This window comes from Chelonoidis abingdonii, chromosome 1, assembly GCF_003597395.2.
Source record: "Chelonoidis abingdonii isolate Lonesome George chromosome 1, CheloAbing_2.0, whole genome shotgun sequence".
NCBI classification, from domain to species: Eukaryota; Metazoa; Chordata; order Testudines; family Testudinidae; genus Chelonoidis; species Chelonoidis abingdonii.
Window position 1 is genome coordinate 105,974,031 of NC_133769.1, and position 26,290 is coordinate 106,000,320.

Sequence of the window (26,290 nt, forward strand, 5' to 3'; positions counted from 1 at the left end):
AAAATGGATAAACAGCCTTATTCAAAAAGATATCCAATTTAAAACATTCCAGCAAACTACACACATGTAAATACAAAAAAAACAATAGAAGCTTACTGTCTTTCTACCTTTGTACTCACAACTTGGAAACAGAAGATTACAGAAGCTTGAAGATAGAAATCACTCTCATAGCCGAGAGAGCACAGAACAGAGACTGACAAAAGACACACACCCAAAAATTCCCTCCCTGAGCTTTGAAAAATCCAGTTTCCTGATTGGTCCTCTGGTCAGGTGTGCGGTTCCCTTTGTTAACCCTTTACAGGTGAAAGAAACATTAACCCATAGCTATCTGTTTATGACAGAGGCAACTATGGGGGAAGAAGTGTTCGTGGAAGCCCCTTTATGGAGTTTCTTCCACATTGCTCCTTCGCAAGGGGAGGCTTTCCCATCCCCACCCATCAGACAATGATTTCCCAACTTCAGACCTCAAACCCTAAGCAATCCAGGGCAGAGTCATTCACGTGCAAGCCCTTGTGATAGGAAACTGTCCCTCAGGATACCCCCCTTGTGGCACAGTGTGGCCCTGCAGGCATACTGTACTCTGCTCCCTCTGTCTGTCTCTTGTAAGAAACTGCTCCCTGGCCAGGATACTTGGAACTGAGATTGTCTCTGTGGGTACTTCTACACAGGGCTAAAAGACCTGTGGCATGGCCATAGGCGGCCCAGGTCAGCTGATTCGGGTTCATGGAGCTAAGAGTCTCTGTAGACATTTGGGCTTGGAATTGTGGGTTACTTTTGGCAGACTCCCAGAGCACAAGTCCAGTAGAGCTGAGTCTACACTGCAAAGCAATAGGGCTTGAACCCTGGGTCCTGGCTTGCCTCAAGCTCTGACTTCCCCACCCCATAGGGTCCTGTGACCGAGCCCTGGGTCAGCATGATTTGTGTGTAAATGGAAGAGAGGTTAGGTTTGAGTCTGAGTTCAAACCCTGGGCTTACATTATAATGTAGTCATACCCAGACTCTAGGACCCTGTGAGGTGGGAGGGTCCCAGAGCTCAGGCTGCAGCCTGAGCCCCAGTGCCTACACCACAATTAAACAGCCCCTTAGCCTGACTCTGGCGACCCACCTGCTAGAGTCTATGCTGGTAACTCACATAGGCTTCATCTCCTCAGGACAAGTCTCACAGCCCTCCTCCTGGAGTCTGTACTGGTAGCTCAAGCCCACTGTAGCCCCTAGTCAGCTTCTCTAAGCTGGCCCCTTTCAAATATTTCCCCTAGGCTAGGAGAGGTCGGCAGACACCCTCCAAGGTGTTCCCTTCCCATCTCCCTTTTGAGTCGCTGAGGCTCCTTTTATCACTAGGCCTGGGACTGATTTAGCCCTAAGACCTACCTGTCACACAGCTGCAAAGACTTCCCCACCTGGGAAGGAGAGCTGAGGGAAGCTCATGTAGGGCTGGACCTATTACTCTTAAAGGGGCCAGTCATCCTGTGACTGCTCTGTACATCTGGGAAATTGCCTGGGACAGCTACCTCAAAAAAGGGATGATCCTGGGAAAGCCTGGTCAGGTGGCAACCCTCCCACGAGGCAGCCACTGACAGGGGAGGCTCTGGTAGAATGTGCCTCCTTTGGAGCTTTGTTGTCATGTAATGGAGGATGGGAAGGCAGCAATCTCTAAGGGCTCTCAGTGCACTCTGCCAGCTGTCCAGTTTTATGGGCTCAGGATCATCCTGGATGTCCCAGCTTTTCATGCCACTGAGGTGGCAACCGTAGCCTCATGCCCTCTTAAAGAAGAGCTGGCTACAACACATGGATCTCTGCAGGAAGACTAGTATCTCTCCATTAACAGAACTGCACAGATACAAAAGAACTGGGCAAAGAATAGGGAAAAAGATAGATTTGTTGAACATCACGCTTGATAAATGTCTTAGATGGATATGTTTAAATTATTCACCCACCTCTCTAAAAATATGCCATGAATAATGTAGTCCAAGTAGGACATTCTTTAAATACAACTATTTGATGAAAATTATTCGACTAGCTCATTATAAAGCCTGAGGAGAAAAGGCTCTGGCAGTGATGGGATAAGGTGGTGAGTATTTACCTCAGTGGTTAATGATTGCTACTTGAAGCAAACATTCTGAATTGAATAACAAAATTTCTTCTCCCTGGTCCATGTATCTTGCTAGTGAGGAGTGTGAAAAATTTGCCAAGATTTTCAAAAATAGGTGCATAAAGTTGGGCTCTTCAATTAATATGTAGCCACCTAAATAAGTGACCTGATCTTCAAAAGTGCTGAGCACACAAACTTCCACTGAAGCCAGATGGGAGCTGCTGTCCTTTCTGGACTTTAGACCACAGTTGGAAGTTGTGTGGGGTAGGGAGAGAGGCGGCAGCAACAGGCCAGAGGTAACAGCCTGGGAGCTGGTTGGCACCTAAACATGGAAGTAAGAGCCATCTTTGAAAATCTCACCCTTTCTTTTGGAGAAACAAATAATTTGGAAGCTCTAACATCTGAATCATGTGTTAATATTCTTTTTAATTAGAGTTTAATATTTCTTTAAGGAAAAGCAACAATCATCATTTACAAAAACATTTTATCTGTGTTATGGAACCTGACATCTGCTGACCAAAAAAGCAAGACCACATCTTAGAGTCAATTTTTTTAAAGCTGTAAATGTGCAGTAAGTCATAGTTTCTGTACAAATTGTCAGAGTGACCAGCGTAGGATTAAATCTAAATGTTATTTGGGGATAAGTTACTAATTTGCGGGTTATTTTTAACACTCAAGAAAGTAAGGGATAGATGATGCTGGGCAGAGCCAGGAAAAATATGAATGAGAGCTGTGTAAGCTTCCCACCCACATCTTTGTCACTGTCATTTGAATTCTGACTTTCAATATCTTCTGCTACATCACTCTTGACTTCCCCATGTCAGCTCTGGCACAGCACCTCAGTCCTCTGCGTCAATTTGCAGATACTGCCAACTGTGCAATTATACTCTACTATGTAGGCGGTTTTGTAATGACCATGTTGATAAATATGCACAAAGAACATGAATTGGAGAATACTAAATAATTTTTGCCTATGGCACACTGTGTGTGGTTGTCGTTATTGTTTTGGGTCTTTGTTTTGCTTGAATTACTTACAGGTGACAAGCTGACTTGAATAAAGAATTTAACTGGAAAACCTTTAGCTCACCTATGCCACAAATCACAAAGTGCAATAAAAACCACAGCCAAAGAACCAAATGGAATAAGAGTCTTAGAGAACGAAGGCCAACCTTATCTAAAACCAAGCACAATTCATCATTTTTCTTTCCATGTCACTCTGCGTGGCATACATTCAGTTCTCAGCATGGGTAATGTTGTTCAGCAAATGCCTTATTTACATTGATGTTTTTAGGCTAAAAGCGTTATGCACAGTTTACTCTTTTAAGCCAGCAGCAGGCACGACTTGATTATACTACATGCAACCTAGAGTAAGTCCTGCTTAAAAGAAAAAAAATTTAGTGCTAAAAGAATATCAACACTAGGTTGTAGTATGTTACATTTTTAATTGAGTGGGCTTGTCAATAGGTCTGAAGGGCCCAATTCAACTCTTATTAAAAATTGATGGGAGCCCTGTGAGTGACTTTAATGGGAGTGGACCTGGCCCTAACTGAATAGATTTCTATGGTTTTACATGTTGCCCTTTTAAGTTAAGAAGTGCTCTGCCATTTGATACAATGCCAACCGGCAATCGTGCTCTACGTAGATAATAGCTACCTGCAAGTGCCAAACTTTCAACTGACACCGTGAGCTAGATTGTGAGTTACCAAAAGCCCTTAGTAAGGGGCAGCGTGTAGCTCAGCTACCCGAGGGTCCTTGCTTATTCCTTGTTTTATGAGGTAAGTAAGCTGCACCAGCACTATATCTAATTTCCCTCACCAGCCCAGCTGTGCTGGCTGGTGCATGGGAATGTGGAGCCAATACTGTGTCTATTCCTCCCTCTGACTTGTCCACTCCTTGCCCATCTGTGTGAGTGAGACAGCAGTAGCTCTGCCTGTAGCAGCTGCTTCCCACGCCAACCCCAGAAAATGCGTGAGTCTGCACAGGGGGTTAAAAGGGGTCATAAGGCATCTGACAATTAAGCTCAAGAAAGCAACCTTCAGATTACAGAAGAAAACTGTAGTGTTTTCCTCTGAAAGAGGGAGGCATCCCTATTGGCAAATCTCTCTGAATACCACAGTCATGTACCATCACCTAACAGGTCACGCCAGGCTGGGAAAAGATAAGTGGAAGAGAATTACAGTAAAAATTTTAATCTCATTAGATAAAGCCTGCCAATTAAGCACTGAAACTTTACAAAATGCTGATTCTCTACATTTTTGACATGAAATACCTTTGGAGGCATTTGGCTTGTATCCATGTAGGAGTTCCAAAAATGTTAATGACTGATAAAAAAGAGCAGGACATGAGTGGAATATAAATAGTTTAATTTATTACATTTTCTAGTATATTTCCAAAGATTTCATAATAAAATGTACATTTAATTTGATACGAATTCAAAGGACTGTGTTTTGGCTTTTAATGTAGCTTTATATGATGTCTTCATAAATTATATGCCTCTTTTACCATGCATAGACCCCCAGTAAAAATAATATTGGAGAGAAAAATCTGGAGAAAGTACTAACGTTTTCACAGTTCAGTTGTCTTATTTAAAATATAAAAATCAGCAGCTTTGAAAATATCTACCAAAAATTATTATTTAGCACATTAATCAGTAAAGAAGGATTTATAATCTATAGCCCAGTCCTGCAAATGCTTGAGTACACATGGAACTTATTCATATACTTAAATATCTGTCTTCAGGAAGATGACACATAAGTAGCTCCCCGTGTGCTTAGATGTTTGACTTTGAGGGCCTACCTAGTGTGAAACTCTACTCACTGTATTTTCTGAAGTCTTATATATGTGATATCTAGAGCATTAGGAACACAAATGCTCCTAATGTTAGAGAAAAGTAGGCGGTTAATTTTTCATTCCTTACATTTTAAAAACTTGTTCTTATTTGTTTGATATGCACTGGGGAAAAAGCCCTACATTTTTCTGAAAATACCTAACATGCTACTCAAAAATCTAAAGACTGAAATAAATGACGCAAAGGTTTATGATCAAAGTGGCCTTTTCTGGTCTTAAAAATGTATGTCTTGCTAAGCTATAGTTTCTTCATTCAGGAGTGCAACAAAAAGGAGTAGCACTTCCTGCAAACATTTTATTTGCTGCAATAAACTGGCCAGAAAAAAATACACATTGTTTTATATGGTATAAAGCATAAAAAATCTTTCATAAGTATATGAGTTTATAAAAATAATTTACCATACTATTAGAAGCTTCTCAGTAGAAAATGGTGATATTCACCATGTGCAGAAGCCCAGCACAAGGCCAGTGCACCACTTAAATAGTCTGTTTCAAAAATATAAAAATTTTCTTAATTGGATATAAACAATGCACATACGGAAATTAGGACAGTTTTAGGTGTTGTCTACACAGGAAAGATTGACAGGGTTTGTTTTTTCTTTTTATTTACTCAACTATACAAATATAGCTAACTTGAGACAGTGCATTCACACTGCTTTGTCTAAAGTGGCTTAAGCAACTTCCTTTGTGAATCACAATGCCCACGCAGCACCGTTTTTTGAAATAAGCACACAAGCCGTCTGGGCAGGTGTCCCAGGGTACAGTATTCTGTTGCTAGGCTCAATACACTGTAGGTTTATTGTTTTGGATTGTGAGATACCTACTGGAATCTACTGGACTATGGGGTCAAACTCCCTTGATTCCTTCCACTGTAACCCAGAATTGGCTTGTTTTCCACTACTCAACACCATTTTCAAACTGTTTCAGATTCAAACGAGTTTTCAAACTGCTGTCAGGCAGAATGGATGAAGCACTGCAGAGTACAGCAATCCTGACTATCATTAATACGAACAGAATGCTCCATGTGTTAACTGCATAGGCAGGTGGTGTTGGAGGAGATGGAAGATCATTACCATTGTGACAGCATATGGATACTGCTAGAGCAAGAGGCTAAAACTAAGCAGTTACTTCAGTCCAGCTCCTCGTAGTATGCACATGTGCTGGGGGCATTAACCGAGATCTTTGTTCTTGTAATTCTGCCACTGCTCCTTGGTTTTGGTGCCACACTGACACCTGTCCTGGGAATACCTCTTTCTCCTGCGTTTGCAATGTTAGCTGCTGGTAAATCTTGGCATTCTAGTGACTCCTGAAAAGATGAGATTGAATGTACTCTTCTCCCTGGAAGGCCAAGAATTCCTCAATTTCCTGATGCAACCACATGAGGGTGCAATGGACTCAGGGTCTGTGAACTTGCCTCAAACTGGAGATACATAGATGCACTTGTGTGTCTGCCAGTATTTAAACACAGATAGGAACGTCCAATTAAGATGCAGTTGGTGCTTAAATTGATTTAAAAAAAGTGTGTTTGTGGGGTGGGGTCCACCATAATCTGGGAGCAGCAAATTTGGTAAAACGGTGCTTGAGGTGTGCCCCTCAGCAACCTAGCTCGGTTTTTAAAATTTTTCTTTTTTTCCCCCAGGTCTGCAGTCCCTTAGACCACCATGTCGCCCCTCCATTCCCTCACCAAGCACATTGACTTTAAATACCGAATATGGTGGGGGATAGGGCTATGCAAATAAGTGATTTTTTAGTTTGGTGGCTGAACCGTAAAGTTGGTGGGTTTTAGGTGAATGAAACGTTTTGTTTGAGGATGTGGTCTGGGTTTTTTCCCCCACCATTTTAAAATAATTTTGAGGTAAAATTCAAAATGCAAAAGAATTTTGAATAAAAAAAAATGAAACATCTAATTCAGAAAATGTTGAAACAAAGTGTTTTGATTATTTTAGAATTTTTTTGCTCCCGACCAAAACAATTCAGCAAATTCAACGTGAATTAGCAAAATGCATTTTTTAGACAAAAAAGGAAGTTTTGGTCCCAGCTCTAGTGGAGAGTGCACACGTAACCAGACAAGCCAATCCAGATATGAAGTAATGCAGTGTCGGATAGCAGTGAAAGGAATACCTGATGCGATATAGCTATTTCAAAACGGGGATATGTCCACACCAATCTTACAGCAGTATAACACATTCCAAAACAAAATTATGTCACTTCCAAAGTGGGTTAATTACAGAGGAATAAGATGCAAGATAATTCCCCAAAAGATCATTTGAGTCTGGATGGAAAGCAGTTTATGCCAAAAAACTAAAGATGCCCCTTCCCGATCCCCACCCTCACCCCCCCCAAAAAAGCTTTCCCATGTAGACAAGGCCTTTTCAAGATAAACATTTTCCTTTCACAAAGGCTAGTACAAGGGGCAACCGTGGTAACAAGTATTCATCTCTAGGATAAGGAACTATGAGGGATTAATTTTGGTTTTAGGATTTTTGGAAGCCAAAAAAGACTTGCTATTCTGGATATTGCTAATTATGGCTAAATGTACGTGACAGGCTATTTTGCGACTCAGAATGAAACATGAGATAAGATCACCCCTCTATACTCATACTTCACCTGCTGCATTACTGTGATCTGATGATATGCAGGTTCACTGAGGAAGTGTTACCATCATACTGTTTTATAATGCAGTACATGGAGATACCATAGAACTATCAGTACTTATGGTTACACAATTAAGTTAGGAAGCTTTTCATTTAGGAGAAAAGGGTTATTTTGAAACCGTGCCAGCAGTTCTTCCATCGCTGCCTACCAGAAAATACTGGGTTTAGGCTGCGACATCATGGAAGCATCCTGTAGATGCCTTGCCAAGCAGCAGTTTGATGTTAAATACTCCCACTGTTTTGCCGATTGCCATCCAATCATCACGAGTGACTAACAAATCCCAATCTATTTTTCTCATTCAGTTAAGTGAATGCTTTGGTGAATGGGGTGCCCGCTGCCGAGGATGAGGAGGACAGCTTGTTTGGAGATGTTTTCTTCTGCCTTGCACAAGTCAGCCGTGGTGATGAAAGTCAGTCTCTGGCAAATGCCACAACAATGGGGGTGATTAACCTCAGCAGCCAGACTGAAGGATATTTCCACCAGAACGCTTCGTCACTGACAGCGTGGTGAATATCTAAGAGGAAGGAAGCAAGAATGTTTTCAGTCTATTGAAATAAATCCCAAGGAGGATGGCACTCAGATATAAGGAATAATGCTACAACCATAGCATTTCTTATTCATAGTAGTATATTGTAATGGCAAAGACACATTTAACATCATCATTGCTACACAGTACATACACCCCTTGTCTTCACCACTTTTCTTAGGGTTTTTATTTTTGTGGTCAAGAAGAAACAATTGAGGGAAAGTCACGTGGCTTTCTACCACTTTTATCTTAATACGGTAAATTAAAATATCAGGTTAATCATATATAATTCTGGAACCAATTCCAGCTCTAGATATTTTGGATTAGGATTTACAGCACTTGTGCTGACCACGATCCAGTGACTAGAACTCCCGCTTTAGGAAGCCTGGAGCAGATGTGGCTACCATTCCAACACATACACTGGGATTCTGTGCTATGTCTCCAGAAGCCCTGGGCAAGGGGAAGAGAAAGATGATTTTAAGCTAATTTTGCATCTGTCCGGTTCTGGGGCTAAATTATGTTGGTTGTCATTTTAGAACAGTCCTGAAGTCTGCTTTAAATTAGGGCAGCATACCTTGGGGTTCCTATCATTTGTGGTACAAGCCAGAATGGCCATAGGAATACACACTAAGGCCCCAACGTCTACTGCCCATGGCACAAAGGTTTGTCTGGGGAAGGGCCAGTATAGGGACACCTATTGTGGCCCAACATAGTACCTGCAAGGAGGAAATTCTACCCCAGCAACTCGCCTGTTTAAGTCCAAGAATGATCTTGGCAGTGGACAAGGATTCTAGGAAACCTGTGTTCCATTCCCTACTCTGACACACTTTTTCTCTGTGACCTTGGGCAAGTAATTTGTAAACTCAGGCACAGAGCGGTTAATCTTCTGCTTTTGTGTGTCCCTTTCTCACACTTCTTGCCTGTCTTATAGATAAGACTATAAGCTCTGTGGGGCATGGACTCTCTCTTACTAGGGGTTTATACAGTGCCTACCACATTGGACCCCCTACATGCTACTGTAATACAAATAAAATAATAATAATTTACTTTAATGGAGGTACCCCACACATTTCAGGACCAGGCTCTTTTGAACTATATCTTTGACTGAAGGAGCCCAAACAGTTCCCCCCAAAAAATGAAAATTCCATGAGCACAACTCTTCCAATGTAGTTCTCTTGGATTCAAGCTGCTCTAACATGATGCTGGAGGAACAATATTCTCAGTGCACTTTGTAAAGGTTTTCTTCTCCCCCTCCTCCCCACAATAGCTAAGAAACCTTTGTAGATCTAGTCTATGAAGTGAGGACTCTTGGTGCTTTCCTGACACTTACATTAAAAATAAAGATATTCAAGAGCAGTTTTTGTAAAATGAAAAAGTACTGAAATTCTAGAAGAAAAGTTGCATGAAATCCAACAAATTACTTCTGTTAGTAGTTAAGGTTTACTACACAACTGATGGTGTTGTTTTGCACACATATAATACAGGAAGGATTACAGGAAATCAAAACCACTTCTATCTAAATGGTTCAAAGCGACAGTAATTAGCTGGCATCAAAGTCATCTCTGAGGAAGAATAAACTGAGAACAGAACAGAGTATCTGCACATTTCTCTCATGCAAATAAGTTTGAAATGTCTGCAGTTAATAGAGATCTGAAAGCCTTAAAGTTCAGTAAGCTGAAGCCTTGCTGCATACAGACTGCTACGAGCTCTTTGGAGAATAGCTTCAATAAATGATACACAACCTCCACCCTCTGTAAGCAAATAAAACACTACATGCCAATAAGGAATTCAGATACATGCAAGAAACTACCTTAATTTATAGTGAAAAGAAAGAAGATATATTTAAGCTAAGGGACTGGGTTTGAAATAGGGGTTCTAATTCTCCAATGCAAAATATGTGCACCTTAATCTTCATTTTCATTTCAAGTGGACTTTGATAGCACTGCATTGTTGAAGTCACTTTGAAATGAAAATAAAGATTACAGTGTGCTAGCTTTATCTGTTTTTCCTTCTTGGTCTTGACCCCAACTTCTATGTGTACTGGCTAGCTCTAGCTGCTGTGCAGTCTCTGCATAGCTTCTTGACTAAAGCAAACCAGCTGGGATCTGAGAGTTACTGGAAACATGATTTTTCGATTGAGAGCTTGTTAGCTGTTCAAGTGAAGACAAGGCTATAGAATCCATTAAATGGAAAGCACTCAGTGAACTAGCTGAGTCATGCCAGTTTTTAAAGGAAGATTTGCCTGAATTGTAAATACCAATATTTTCAATCACTACAATTCAGTCTCTCTTAAAACCAGGTCTCATTATGGCCCAGTCTGCCACCTATACTCACGCTGAGTAGTACTTGTCTCTGCAAACAGTCTCATTGATTTCAAGAGCCTGTTTTGCAGAGTAAGAGAAGCAAAATCTGACTCTAATTTATAAAAGTAAAGTAAATTAAAGCCCAATCCTTCTACCCGTACTCAGTGGCGGATTTAGAGTCAGTGGGGCCCTGTGCTCAGCTTCATTTTTGGGGGCCCTCCTTGGGACCCAGCCAAGAAACAATCTCTCTTATCTCCCCACTACCCACCCCTGTTTTTTCCATCCTTTTTTTCTTCTTCCTCCTCCTATAAGTAATAGGAAGTAAATGAAAATAAAGTGAGGTACCTTGATTGTTTTTGTAGTCTAACCTATTTTTCCACAGACCACTTGAAAATCACTGAGGGTCTTGGCAGACCCCTTAATGATCTTTCCAAGTATTGTTTGTACCATTAGCTAACTATTGTAAAGTGCTTTGGGTAAGAGTGCTTTATTAAAAAAAAAAAAATGTAAAAAAGTGTTGGGGTGCAGGGTCTGGCTAGAAGTTATAATGGGGGCAGGGGGCTCCGGGCTGAGGCTCCAGGGTCTGGGAGAAAGATAGAATGCAGGAGCAGGCAGGGAACTGGGGTGCAGGATCTGGCCAGGAGTTAGGGAGCAGGAGGGGGCTCAGGGCTGGGACAGGGGGTTAGGGTGTGGAGCGCTTACTGGGGCAGCTCCTGTTTGGTGCAAAGGGTGCAGGTGGGGTGTGTGGGGGGGTGCGGGAGTCAGGGGTGTGAGTGTGTGAGGGGGGTGCAGGAGTCAGGAAGAGCAGGTGGCTGAGGGTGTTTGAGGTGGTGCATGAGTCAGGGCTGGGGGTGCAGGGTCTGGCCACGAGTTAGGGTTCAGGAGGGGCCTCAGGGCTGGGGCACGGGTGTGGAGCACCTACCTGGGGCAGCTCCCATTTGGTGCGAGGAGTGCAGATGGGAATGTGTTGGGGGGGGGGTGTGCAGAAGCTCCTGTTTGGTGCTCAGGGTTCGGGGGGTGGGGAGTGTAGGGGGGTAAGGATTCAGGGAGGGCTTGGGGTGCATGAGGGGGGTTCAGGAGTCAGGACAGGGGTTAGGAGAGTGCTCCCAGCCCCATGCCCCACGCTAGCCTTCTGCCCTGAGCAACTCACGGCTGGGGGGAGGAATATATGTAGGGGGAGTGCAGGGGCCCCGCCTTTGCTCCGCCCTGCCCTATTTCCACCCCCTAGTCCCAAGGCGCTGCCCCTGCCTCTTCTCCACCTCCTCCCCCAAGCGTGCTGCAGCCTCGCTCCTCCTCCTCCTTCCAGAGCGACCTGAGTGCCGACAAATAGCTGTTAGGCGGCAGGGGAAGCACTGGGTGGGAAGAGACAGGAAGGCGGCACGCTTGGGGGAGGAGGAGGGAGCTTGGCTGCTGGTGGGGGTGGAGCCTGCAGCAGGAGCCCAGGAGCCAGCAGCACCAAGCTTCTGCCCCTGCATATGCCCAGCCCTGCCCCACCCTCACCATCACTGGGGGGCCCCATGCCAGGGCACTCTGTGTTTCACTGTAAATCCGCCTCTGCCCTTACTCATGCTGAGTAACACTGTGCTTGTCAGAAGACTGCTTGTGAAATGAGATACTACTGGAAGTCACTGAGGGTGGCAGTATCTGGTCCGAAATAAAGATGTGCTACATCTGTGCAGGAAAGTGATAATAATTTCCTTTCCTTTAGAATGTTTATAAATGTATAACATAGAAAGCATGCTGAGGTCATTCATGGTTCTATTTGTCCCAATGCAGTCAGTACCCACAAAATGCCAACAATTTTTTTTATTTTTGTTGGCTGAATAAGAGATGAGATTAAGTAAACAGAGCAAAAACCTTTTGAATGCTGGCACTACAAAACCACCACAACCCTCTGGAGCTTTTAATTTGCACATTCCTCCTCCAAATAATTCTCTCCCCCACTCCTCCCCAAACAAACATGATTAGCTGAAATTACCACACCACATTATGTCTAATCATACTATTCATTTTCAATTTTAGCAGCTCAGATGTCCAAAATAAATTATGATTATCATTCTATCTTCACACTGCATATGCTAATACTCTATTTGAATTCACAGGTGTGAAGACTCCCACTCAGCCATCTACCAGGAAAAGGCCTCTGATAAAATGAGAACTTGTTTTCCTTTCTTTGAGGGTTTATAAGAACCCCATTATAACATGATGTTACAGAGAAAGATAAAATCTTTGCTGTGGATGCTCTGAAATGACTCTGCTATCTGCCAATCTGTTACATTCACAAAGGCTGTCATCTTGCCTACCTTGTATTATGCTGCAAACACAACATACAAATAGCACAGACAAGTAGATGTGGCTACTTTTCCAGATCTCTGGTATTTTAGAATATTACAGCTTGTAGCTAAAATATGTACATAAGACACAGATTCAGCCCAAGACCCACTGACAGATTCAAGAGTTAAAGTGACTAAGGATATGTCTACACTGCAGTTAGACACGTACAGCTGCCCATGCGTAGATGTTCAGGATCAGGTTGCAGCCTGGGCTTTCAGGTTCTAGAGCCCAGGTTGCAACCCATGTTCTCAGGTTCTAGAGCACAGGCTGCTGCCCGGGCCCAAAAGTCTATACCGCAATTAAACAGCTCCTCACCCCAAGCCCAAGTCATTTGCCATAGGCCGGGCACATGTTTTTAATTGCAGCATATGTTTAGCCTTAGAGGAAATCCTCAGTTGGTGTAAATAGGCACTCGCCAATGGAACATAACTGATTTACACCGGCAAATGATTTTGCTCCTTTTCAAGCTTCTTTACTTGGAGTCAGACACATGAACTGAGTCAAGAAAAAAATCTCCGGAGAGGCAGAATTTAAGAGAAAAATCATTAAGTAACTGATCTCTCTAGAATACCAGTTTATAAGCTTATTTTAAGTACTTAGATCAACCTGAAACGTTAGCCTTGATAACCAATTAGCAGAAATAAATATCTGAAGCCTTCATACACAGATTTCTGAGAGTCAGAGTGTGAGGAGAATTCTCTACTCTCAGACAGAGGACAGACCACATCATGGTAGACCACTGACATTAAATAGTTAAAGAATTAAACATATGTAATAAAAACCAACCCTGAGTCTTTATATAAAAACAGTAAAAACTTCAATATCTGAAATTCCTAGTCATCCAAAATTCAAATCAAAAAACTTTGTGTAGAAAGCAAAATTCATTTTTATAAACTCTTATTATTCAAAGATTTCCAACATCTTCCCCCAAGACCCCAAAATAAAAGGCTGTGAGACAGATTCTCAGCTACGGCCAAAATGTGCATCATGCAAGATAGGGAGTACAAGGGTGGAAGTAGCTATGGGCAGGCTTAAAGTTCACTCTTGAACTATCCCTGATCCTGCTGACACTCTATATTAGACTGGTCCCTGTGCTCTGAGTTAGAACATCTTAGGGATGCTTTGATTTATGGATAGCTGTAAATGTCCACAAGGTTGAGGATCAGAAAGAGATCTTCTGGTGGAATACAGCAGGTATGGGAGCTCTTACATCATCACTCTTTCCCCTCATGTGCTGGAATCAGGAAGGAGGGGGATGCCTGCTCTCCTCAATCAGAAGATCCCCTTGCACTGGCTGAAGCAAAATGCCATAATCTAGGGTGATTCCCCCTGGAGCTGGATGTACTAGCTTTAGGATTACATCATCTGGCACTGCAGTGCAAAGGGGCTGCACTGCATAAGAAAATCTAGCCTTATGTATTTTTTGTTGAGAGATCACACACACACACCTGTGACACCACATACACACCTCTGCACAAACTGGATGAATTCCTATTGTGTTGTCCAACTGCGCTTTTGTCAGTCCACATTTGATGGCTGCCGAAAACCCCTGGGTAACTTCTCCAGCATTTGGACCAAGCACATGGAAACCAATAACTCGCTCCTAAATAAAGAAAATCAATTCAAGTAGCCTTGTACATTTATCCTCTTCAGATAATCTTGAAGATTTTCTTTTACTAAAGGCAGTGTGTTTAACTTTTACTCAGATGAGTTGTTCCACTGACTTCAGTGGGCAACTCACCCAAGTGAAGATAAGCATATGTATATATCAAGCATATTGCAATACCAGGGCCAGTGTTGGCTGGTAATTTACTGTGTGTTTGTTCTGCATCATTTCAATAAAAATTAAATTTTACAAACTCCCAGTTTAGCAGTTAAGTAACATTAAGTGTAACAACACAAGAAACACTTATATATGATTCTATTTAGCTTTTCTAACTGGATTGATGTAACTGAATGCAAGGCTGCCCAGAGGATTCAAGGGGTCTGGGGTCTTCGGCGGCAGGTCCTGGAGCGAAAGGACTCCCCACTGCCAAATTGTCGCCAAAGACCCAGAGCAGAAGACGCTCCAGGGACCCAGGCCTTGTGAGAGTTTTCCGGGGCCCCCGGAGTGAGTGAAGGACCCCATTCCAGAGGCCCTGAAAAACTCTTTTGGGGGCCCCTGCGGGGTCTGGGGAAAATTGCCCCACCTGCACCCCCCGGGCGGCCTTGATTGAATGATTACTGCTGGGAAAATATGTTCACTGACAAGTAATACATATTTTGTGCAAAAGGTCATAAATCAAAACATTGACTCATGGATGTGATGTCAGGTTACAAGGAGACTGAAGCCCGAGCCCTGCCATCCAGGCCCAAAGCCCAAGCCAAAAGCCTGAAGCCCTGCTGCCTGGGGCTGACGCCTGAACTTTTCCATCTCTTAGCTTTGTGGAGCCCCCTGTGGCATGGGGGTCCAGGGCAACTGCTCCACTTGCTACCCCTTAATACTAGCCCAGTGTACATTTCTGTGATTTTATTGTTTATTGCCCATGCCCTGTCCATGACTTTTAATAAAAATACCCATGCCAAAATCTTAGCCTTAACTACGACCAATAGTTAACACCTCTGGTGACTGCTGAAACAGACAAGGCAGATATTCACAAGAAAACAACCAGCACTGCATTCTCCACTTCTCTGGCATACACTAGTGTCCAAATGAAAAATATCTGGAAACATTTTAGTATAGCTCCTTTTGTACTACCGACAGTACAGCAAATCTGATTTATAAAATATTTTACATCCTGAACTGGTGTAAACTGCCATAGCTCCATTGACTTCGATGGAGCTATGTGATTTATGCTAGCTAAGGTTCTGTTTTCATACTATAGCAATCCTGTTGGATATTAAAGGCTATCTGCTTCTCCTAACTACAGGACACACTATTTGCGATTTGAGTTTAAGATTATTTTTCCTCATTAGTGAGCACCTATGGGCTAGTTACCCATGGGCTATTTCAAGGATAAGATAATGGGTAAAACCTAAAGTATATCTATTTGCAATTCTCTCTTTTTTATGACATTGTATTAGTAAGAGTTTCAGGTAGAAACTTAAATATTTAATGCACTGAATTTTCATCCTGGATAACCCTATAGATATTTAAACTTATTTACAATTTTCAGGACAATAAAATGTGAACAAATTAAGGCCCTGATTCAAAGTCCATTTACTTCAGTGGACTTTGGATCAGGCCCTATAGCCTCAGTTCTACCACAGGATCCACATGAGTGTAAAGGCGATCTCCAAAAAGTGGAGCCTAAATACTATGGTGATGGGCACTTTAGAGATTAGATAGTTATTTAGACACCATCAGTGTGTGGTAGGATCCTTAGAATTACTATAAGTACATTAGCCAACATGGATAGGAGTAGCTAGATAAAATAGATCTATAGACCTTTGCTAATATTAGTTGCTAGATGCCAATATCTGGTAACAAAGATACTGTCACAGTAGAAAAAAAGTTAAAGGTGAGGGAGAGGCTTGTTAATAATTCAAGTCCAACTCAGCTCTTATTAAACAGATCTTGCTCACTTATAGCCGGGAATGCTGATTCCTTATGATCTACTTAATGGTTTAACAGATTCTATAGACGTCTGTAGTAGCGAAGGGTGGTAGTTTTATCCCTGCTATGTCAAGTTAATCTTAGCATTATCATTTAAAATAAGATTTGTGAGGACAAATCCTGTTCTAGTTATCCCAAGGGTTCAAAATTAACCCATGGATTTGTAAGGAAATGAAATTTGATGGATTCTGGCTGACCTTGATTTAAGGGAGATGCATCTCCTAAAGGAAGGAACAAGAAGACTTCTAAGAAGTGTAAGAGCTATGTAGCATTACTAATAGTTTATTTACCTACTTTTGAAATATAATGAACATTTCTAGTGATAAACTACCAATATTTTTTAATCCTTATGGAAAACTACTATGTACAAATGTCAGCCACACAGTCTGTTAAAGGGCCATTTTTCTATAAAACAAATATTTGGTATATATTATTAGAAATGTTTACAAATATTCAAAAAGGTAGTTTATTTTTTAACAAATGGGAAAAACAACTACTTAACCCTTTCACTGTGGCCCCTAAAACAACTAGCCGGTTTCTGTTTCCCCAGGAGGAAAAAAATACACTTACATTATCTTGAATATTGCAGATTATCTTTGCATAGCATTTGTTGTTGTCTCTAGATGGGACAGTCCACTCCAGTGGCCAGAAATAACTATGGTAAACCTAGAAATACAATACAGACTTTAAATAAGTTTTATAAGTTCATGGTGCTACAGTAGACTGGAAAAGTGCTCAGCATTGGACTAACTCTGCAACCACTGAAGTCAATGGGGAGTTTTACTGCTAACTTCAGTGGGAGCAAAGTTAGGCTGACAAGGGGCACTTATGAAATTCTCACCCCTACAGTTCTTAAAAATGAGTAAAATATAATCTCTCCTGGAGTTCTCTGTGGAGCAGTGCAGCTCTACCAGCAGCTAATTGTAAATGAATTATTAGATGAGAAGTGTTTTTAATTAACTGCGGCTTACTGAGAAAAATTGAACATATGCCCCTCAACAAATCAGGAGAAAGCTGGGTTTAATCAGGGCCGGCTCTACCATTTTTGCCTCCCCAAGCAAAAAAAGGTCACCCAGACTGCGCCACCCCAAGAACAGATGGAATGCCGCCCCTTAGCTCGTGCTGCCCGAGGCACATGCTTCCTCCACTTGTGCCTGGAGCCAGCCCTGGGTTCAATGCATTTCACATAAGTAAGGTTCTAAGGCACTTTATAAACTACATATATAGAAAGATGTTGTCACCCAACACTGCAATTTAGCCATTTCAGGGGTGAAAGGCAGCACAAGACCACCACTAAAAAATGTTTAGAGGACAAAGAAAAGGAGGCTACAGGTGCAACTAAGTTCCAAAGAAACTGTAAATTGTAATTATACAAATTAGAATTCAGCCAGGTTACAAATGACATTGAAATTCTTTTTGCCTCCTTCAAGCAAATTTAAAAAAAAAAAGTCTTCTAAAACTACAAGTGCATTTTTCAAAGTTTGGGGTACAAGATTCCACATCCAGTTCAGGGGCTTGCACAGACTGGGTTTTGTGAACATAAACTGAAGATGTGCGTGCAAATGAAAATTTCAGCCATCTTCCAGTGAGCAGAAGTAAGACCCCGTTAAAAAAAAAAAAAAAAAAAAAGGGGAGAGGGCGTTGTGCATCAGATCATATCATTCTTTTTCCACACAGCCCTCTTAAAAAAAAATCATCTTAGCTTTACTCTAGTAAAAGTTTGCTAATTTATGAACCAGTCCTTACATAATCATTCACCCAGGCCTTGCTCCCAAAGCAATATCAATGAGAAGACACCGTTCACTGCCAGATTCTTGCAAAGATTTTTTTCTACTCTGTGGTTTGTAGAATATTTTACTGTTTTAGGGCCCAATCCTACAAATTCTTACATGGTCCATTTTACTCCCATGAGCAATCTCAGCAGGACTATTCCCCTGAATAAAATTAAGTGTGTGTACACACACACATACAATCAGGGCCCTAAGGCTTGTCTATGCAGCCATCTACCTTGGGGTGTAAATCCACCTCTGAACAGCCTTCTACACTAAGGGTATGTTTACACTTACCATGGATCAACATTATGGTGATCAATCCACCGGGGGTCAATTTAGCGAGGTCTAGCGAAGACCCGGTAAATCAACTGCAGGTCACTCTCCCGTCAACTCCGGCACTCCATCGGAACGAGAAGCGTAAGGCAAGTCAAAGGGAGAGTTTCTCCCGTTGAGCCAGTACAATGTAGACACCCCAATAACAATAAGTCGACCTAAGGTACGTCGACTCCAGTTACATTAGTCACATAGCTGGAGTTGCTTAACTTAGGTCAACTTAACCCCATAATGTAGATCTGCCCTACGTGTCCATGCAGAGCCTGATGTCATTTCAAAGTAGGGTAGATCAAAGTGCACTAAGGAACTAATAGTGCATAGCAGCAGGGTCCACACAGACAGTGGGTTGCAGGCTAGTGTGAGGCAGATTTACACCCCAGCTTGCCATGAACTAAGTGTTTGTGTAGATAAGTCCAAGCAGTCTAACAGGAATAATAACCATGGCAGAGTAGTATATTGCCATACTTTGTGATTACATCAATAGTTCAGCTTTGGCGCTAAAAAACATTTACTGCCTTTCAACGCTTCTCCACTAATTGATCCCCTTATGCCTAGAGACAAAGACTACATTTTTACAAGTATTTTACACACAAGCCAACAAGAGAACACATCTGCAGCTAGGTTTACCAGAATTGCAGACTAATGTTTACACCAGGTTTTAGGGTCTAACCAAAGCGATCAAAATATTCTTAGTATCCTGTTGCCCTTAACAGTAGGTCTACACAGCAAAGAAAAACCCATGCCTGGCCTGTGCCAACTGACCCAGGCTCACAGGGTTGTTTCACAGCTGTGTAGACTTCCGGGTTCTGGCTGGAGCCCGAGCTGTGGGACCCTCCCACCTTGCAGGATCCTACAGCGCAGGATGCAGCCTGAGCCTGGAAGTCTACACAGCAATGAAACAGCCCTACAACCCAAGCCCTGAGAGCCTGAGTCGGCTGGAATGGGCCAGCTGTGGGCATCTACTTGCTGTGTAGACATTCCCTCTATGAAAAAAAAAAAAGAAGAGGGAAGGAAGGTAAAATGTAATTAAAAAAAAATTTTAATGAAAAAGCAGAACTGAACAGTTTACCTCAATATTTTCCTCCCCAAACTTCTCCAATGCTGTCTCTTCTGAGAATCCACAGGCTCCATATTCCAGTGGTGTGAATACTGTGGTTGGAACATTCACATAGTCGCACTGTGTGGGATTTAATATATTTTTTTGTGTCAGCATGTTCAGCATCAATATTCCAGTTATAAATCCGTGCACTGTTAACATTTCAGAGAGATTTGGCACATAGGAAGCAGAGATGGGAAATTCATAACTCTGAAGGTATCACTTTGAAAGCAACAAGACCTAGGCTGTGGCTCTAGAGATGCTGACTAGAAAGATTATATTGATCTTTTAAACTACACAGAAATTAACATGCATGGATTGGGAAGGAAGAGGAAATTCAGTGCCCTCCTTTAACATGTCAAACTGAAAATAAAAGGTAGATTCTCAAATGCCATTAAAATAAAATTTCCAATAGGTAACACTGCATGTATGGTGCATAGCTTCTAAGATGATGAAGGGGGGAAAAAAAACCATGATGAGAATTCTTGCAGGGTATGATTAGAACTGCAGAGGGCACTATGTGCCTGATCCCGCACCACTGAAGCCAATAGGAGTTTTGCCATTGACTTCAATGGGAGCAGAAGCAGGTTCTGTCTTTGAAGACTTCCAAGTACAGCAAGTAATGTCCCTTCTCACAGAGGCAAGTACTCTCAACAGAGCATCTCTGTTGGTGATTATAAAGTTACAGGGATGCAACTTTTAAATTATACTGCCAAACACAATAAGGAAATAGGCAGAACTGTAATAAAATAAGACACGGTTTCCTTTGTCGTATTGCAGAAATTGGCCCTGATGTGCCAAAGATCCAGGGCTTTTCCCTATGCCCCTTCTCATGTGGAAATCCTGACTCTCACTTTCAGACAGAAAACTGTTTCACAAACAATTCTATTGATTAAGGGCTCTTCTTAATGTATTTTCTTTGTGGTAGGGGACCACTGAAAAGACTCTGTTGACTATTTTTCTCCTCCCTCCCCCTTCATACATACTTTTTTATGCCCCATCAAATCATCCTTCTTAAGTCCTGGAAAATGAGTAGTACAAGCAAGGACATTGTCTAAAACAACAACTACTTTCCTGGAATCATTGACCAGGGGAATTCTCATTTTTGCAGCATAAGAATGTCAATTACTAAAATAGAGCAATCTGGCAGAAAGTGTAAATTAAAATAAATTCCCTGTATTGCAATCAAAAATTTGGCTCCAGTCACAGATTTATTAAAGTTTGCCTGGCTGACGAAATGGCACTATGCTCATTGGTTCAGACTTCTGTTACTGCAATAGCGGCCAATCTAAAACCAAGACTGTTAACAATTGAAAGTGATATGAACATGGAAGTCTTTGCAAGATAAAATCCTTGCGTCCAGATTCAATGATTGGGGGCCATGAGTACCTACATAGATGGAAAAGCACTTTGGAGACACATTTTTTCCCTTTTCATATAAAGATTATATGGCCTGACTGAGCACTGTGTTACTCCTATATGATGCCAGAGTAACTCCACAGGGTTCAACAGAGTTACACTGACATAAAATGGAAATACGCAGTGGTGATCCAGACCCTATAAGTGAAAGTATGTTGCTCCACTAACATATCAGACCTTTCTTCTATACATATTTTAAAATGCCAAAGGACTTAGAGTTCTGTATTATAATGAAAACACAAAGATGGTTAACAATATTAGTTCAAATAGCTCTGAGAACTAACAGCATCACCGAGGATCTTGAAACGCTTTTACTGTCTATTTAGCGACAATAAGCGGATTCACAGGCAATTTAGTAAATGAGAGTTAGTTTAATGAAACTATTGCTATTGCTGACATTTATAGGGTAGCACTAAAATTTAGTCAAAATGGCCTCAGTTCACTTTCTTATTACACTCTCAGAGAGAAAGAAAAAACCCACTTATAGCAGATAAAAATCAGACCTTTATTGCATTCTTAAGGTATTAATTTCGTCCTGCACTATAGGCAAAACATGTCTGCAGTAATATCTTTGCAAAGGAGGGAAGCTGAAGAATAAACAAAGCTAATGCTTAAAAAACCTGCTATGAATATATAGTCCAATATGCTGCCTATAGAACAATGACAGAGCTTTATGTTAATTGCTTGCTTACCTTTAAGGTTGCTCCAGCATAAAGCCTTTGAGCCAACAATCTACCTGCTTGGATTGCCACTGGCGTGAGCTCCAGCTTCCCCTCCAACACATCTCCAATGGCATAAATATAAGGCACATTTGTTTGTTCCTCATCACTGACAGGAATTTTTCCTGATCTACAAGAGACAAGGCATGAAGTAACAATATAGGAGACTAGGGGAGTAAAATATTAATAATCTGCAGAAGTAAAGCCCTCTAGCTCTAGGAGAAGGATACATACTGAATTTCTCACACACCTCGAGTAGCCAGACAATGCTGTGTTACAGTCTTGGGCCAGAATCTAAGCTGATGCAAACCAGCATCTCTCCAACCGAAGCTACACCAATTTACACTCCAGATAAAGACCTGGGCTCTTGAAGTGGTAATCAGGCTTCTGAATTACAGAGTTATAGGGTGGGACCCAAATCCTCTTCTCAGCACCCACCCGCAGTAGCTGTGTTGGGTACAGAGACTCTCCAGGACCCAAAACAGGAGATATTTTCCCATACATGCTTTGGAGCAGAAGCAGGGCTTCTCTATTGCTGATTATCCAACCTGATGGTAGAAGCTGCTACTGCAGCCCTAACCCTCGGTCTTACATTCAGTTCAAGCTTCTAGACCACTGATGGGCAACCTGCAGCCTGCACGAAGCCTATCCAACCTGATGGTAGAAGCTGCTACTTCAGCCCTAACCCTCGGTCTTACATTCAGTTCAAGCTTCTAGACCACTGATGGGCAACCTGCAGCCTGCACGAAGCCCATCAAGGTAATCCACTGGTGGGCTGCCAGACAGTTTGCTTACATTTGCACAGCCGCCTGCAACTCCCAGTGACTCTGGTTCACCAGTCCCGGCCAATGGGAGCTGTGGGAAGTGACGCGGGCCACAGGGACATGCTGGCTGCCGCTTCCCGCAGCTCCCATTGGGCAGGAACAGCAAACTGTGGCCACTGCGGAGCTGTGGGCGGCTGTTCAAATGTAAACAAACTGTCTGGCAACCCGCCAACAGATTACCCTGATGGGCCGTGTGTGTCTCGTGGGCTGCAGGTTGCCCACTACAGTTCTAGACCATCCCATCTAAGGGCAACTAACAAGAATTTTTTTAAATGTTATATTGAATGAGTTAAAATATTAATAATTCACAGGTTGTTAATAAGTAAATAACGCAGTAGGCACTGCAGGGAAGGGAAAAGATAGATAAGGAATTCTGCACAGATATTCATCTCATGGTAACAACCAACAGTACGGACTGCAGGAATTATAGTTGGACCACTATACGCTCCTATAATAAGGTTACTTCAAACTTCCCGTTGTAAAAATTCTCTAACTTTTTATTTTAAGAGCTCTACCACCCTCCATGGCTTACACTGGGACTTTAGAATGTGTCTGGGGAAGGGCCTGGCATCAGGGAAGTGTATTTTGCTGTTCCCAAGAAAAGAACAAATGGAGACACTATAGCTAGAGAGAGATTCCAACGAGTTCAGCACATCTCCTCAGCAACCTGGCCTACTTATGAGGACATCAGAGCTGTCTTCCGCTCTCTATACTGGCTTCTGCAGAATATTGCATCAAGTTCTAGGTTGCAGTCCTTCTCTTCAAGGCTATGGAGCGCCTGACTCCAGACCAGGGGAGGGCAAACTACGGTCCGCGGGCTGGATCCAGCCCATCAGGGTTTCAATCCAGCCCGCAGGATTGACAGCCCCATGGCGCAGTGGGGCTAAGGCAGGCTCCCTGCCTGCCCTGGCCCTGTGCCGCTTCCGGAAGCGACTGGTACCATGTCCCTGCAGCCCCTGGGGAAAGAGGGGGACAGAAGGCTCTGTGCGCTGCCCTCACCTGCAGGCACTGGCCCCTGCAGCGCCCATGGGCTGGGATCAGGGAACTGCTGCCAATGGGAGCTTCGGGGTGGTACCTACAGGCGAAGGCAGTGCGTGGCAGAGCCGCCTGACCCGACCCATCCCATCCCACCCACAGGAGCCACCGTCAGGCATGCTGGCCACTTCCGGGAGTGGCGCAGGGCCAAGGCAGGCAGGAATCCTGCCTTAGCCCTGCTGTGTGCTGACACCACCTTGGAGCCACTAGAAGTAAGCAGCGCCGGACTGGAGCCCACACTCCGAACCCTCCTGAACCCCACACCCCAGTCCCCTGCCTTGAGCCCCTGCTGCATCCCAGCTCCCTGCCCTGAGCCCCCACTGCACCCCAACCCCCTGCCGCACCCCTTCTGCACCCTTCCTGCACCCCAACCCCCTGCCCTGAGCTGCCTCTCACTCCACACCCCCTCCTACACCCCAACTCCCTGCCCTGAGCCCCCAACCCCCTGTCCTGAACCCCCTCCTGCACCCAGGCCCTACATTCATGGCCCTACATACAATTTCCCCACCCAGATGTGGCCCTCAGGCCAAAAAGTTTGCTGACCCCTGGCCCAGACTATTTAAAAGATCAACTAAAGCTTCAGGATGAATACCATGGCCGAAGACGCCACTCCTCTGGCACAACATGCTCCCTACAGTGAGGGAGAAGTTCGTCTGTGCTAGAGAAAGAATATTTTGGGGGGGACGGTTCCAAACTGTCGAATGAACTCCCCCAAGAACTAAGGACCATCACACCCCTCATTACTTTCCACTTGAAGTGCAAGGTGCATTTCTTCAACCTTGCTTTCTCACTTACACACAGTAGCATGTACATTAAAAAAGAAACCAAAAAAAAACCCCTAATAAACAAACCTCTACTAAAACACTACAGTGCAGACACAATTCTCCCCCCAGGGAGGGGATGAGAAAAAGAATGAACCATGTGACAGATGCTAGTCATGCTGCCTAATGCACTGCTGGAAGGCGGTGGGAGATATCATGGTGACGAGGGCAGTATAAGAACCCAGGTAAAAAACAGACTATGTTTGCATTACTGTCGAGTTTGTCCTTTTCATGTATTTAGTACAAGGGGCAGCTATCTGTTAAGGTTTTCTACTGCAATGTAAGTGAAATGGAAAGAAAAATAAAGATCTCAAAAACTAAATCTTTTATGTCTTATATAACTAATGTTACAATAGTAAATCGTATCAACACAAAAATTAGAATTGCAAAGTTTGTCCTTACCTTTCATTGATCTTCACTCCAACTCTGTCTAAACCAATTGTCCTTGTGCATGCATCTCTTCCTACTGCTAACAACACCTGAAAAACATCAGCGCACATATTAGTGATTTCCTAAGAGTAGGGAAGGGCATTTGCATACTTATCTGTTATTATGCGTTGTTATTTGTGTTATGGTAGTAGCCAGAGACCCAATCAGAATCCCACTGCGCAAAGCATTGCACAAGCACAAAGTTAGAGACAATCCCTGCCTCTTCCATGAACTAATGGTGCCAGCCGATATTTTTAGCATTAAGCCCAGTTAAATATCTTCCCTCAAGAAAACATCCCCAAATGCAGATCAGATCCTGTCTCTCCATTCTCTCATCTGTGATACAGAAGTATTAAGACACTTTCTTAAAAAAAAGCAAGACATGACTCTGCAACTGTTCTTTAATGAAAGGCTTCCTTAATTAGGGAACTCAAAGGCATTGGCAAATCAGAAGAGACCAAAACGGTCTCTTTTTGTTTTGGCTCTGGAACCCCAAGCAGCTATGTCTAGATATGTCCCCTAAGCAAGATGATTGTCAAAGAGGACTTATCTTTTACCTCCACACAAGCATTTGCTCAGAATGTTGGCCAGGCCGGGTGAAATTTTTCACCTATCCCTCCAACTGGCCACCTCTTTGAGCATGGTAGATTCCCAGAAAAGGGTCCCTCAAGATCTGCAATTATGGTGAAGGGAGTTGCTTCACACATCCAACCACTAAGAACTGTTGAAGACACGTTCAAAAACTCCCTCTCAGCCCTGCTGGGTGACTGAGCACATCAGATACGTAATACTACTAGATGGTTCAGCTACATGTAGTTCTCCAGCATAGTAAATGATTACATTCTTAACTGGGCTGACACATCAGCTCATTGGTCCTAAACGGAATGACAGCCCTCAGGAAGGAGAGGTCAAGGTGATATAGTCAGAGGAGGGGTATTGGTGGTGGGATATCAGCAGCTTTCTTTATGAAGAGATGGCTCAGGTTTTAAGACCTGGGGCTTCCCACTAGCGTAAGTCAGAAAAAAGGGGAAGTAAATAATTAATGTCACACACCACAATTATTATTAAACATTTGTATTATGGTAGTACCCAGAGGTCCCAGTGTGATACACTGAGATACACAGAGACTCTGTGCATACATTGAGGTAGACAAGTCCGTGCCCCCAAGCACTTACAATCAAAGGTCCGGATCTCACAAGTCTTAACTTTATGCACTGTAAGTAGTCTCACTGACTTTGTGTGCATAAGTCTTTTCAGGATGAGGGCCTTAGAAAATGAGTGGCATGCAACGAAGTGAGGGGAAAAGGGCAACAATCAAATATATATAATACGCACCCACATACACAAATATACTATTCTAGTTTTGACATTATATAAGTAAGTACAGCTTTCCCTAGCTGTCCTTCAGCCTAGCCATTAGGCTAGAGGTCAGCAAACTGTGGAGCATGCCCCCCCTGGGCGGTGCAGAGGAATGTTGGGGGGGGGGGGGGAAG

General features: G+C 42.9%; 1 protein-coding gene across 4 annotated transcripts in view; it reads right to left on the reverse strand.

Moving 5' to 3' along the window:
* Positions 1–4,435: 4,435 nt before the first annotated feature.
* The window catches only part of TXNRD1 (thioredoxin reductase 1), a 62,762-nt gene continuing 40,907 nt past the window's right edge, over positions 4,436–26,290 (reverse strand). For all 4 annotated transcript variants that reach the window (XM_032783865.2, XM_032783866.2, XM_032783867.2 and 1 more), the window contains 6 exons: positions 24,771–24,847; positions 21,662–21,818; positions 19,524–19,631; positions 16,920–17,015; positions 14,223–14,357; positions 4,436–8,105 (listed from right to left, as the gene is read on the reverse strand). In XM_032783865.2, the coding sequence (XP_032639756.1) occupies positions 8,043–8,105; positions 14,223–14,357; positions 16,920–17,015; positions 19,524–19,631; positions 21,662–21,818; positions 24,771–24,847 (636 nt within the window). In that variant the 3' untranslated portion in view covers positions 4,436–8,042. The remainder of the gene's footprint in view (positions 8,106–14,222; positions 14,358–16,919; positions 17,016–19,523; positions 19,632–21,661; positions 21,819–24,770; positions 24,848–26,290) is intronic.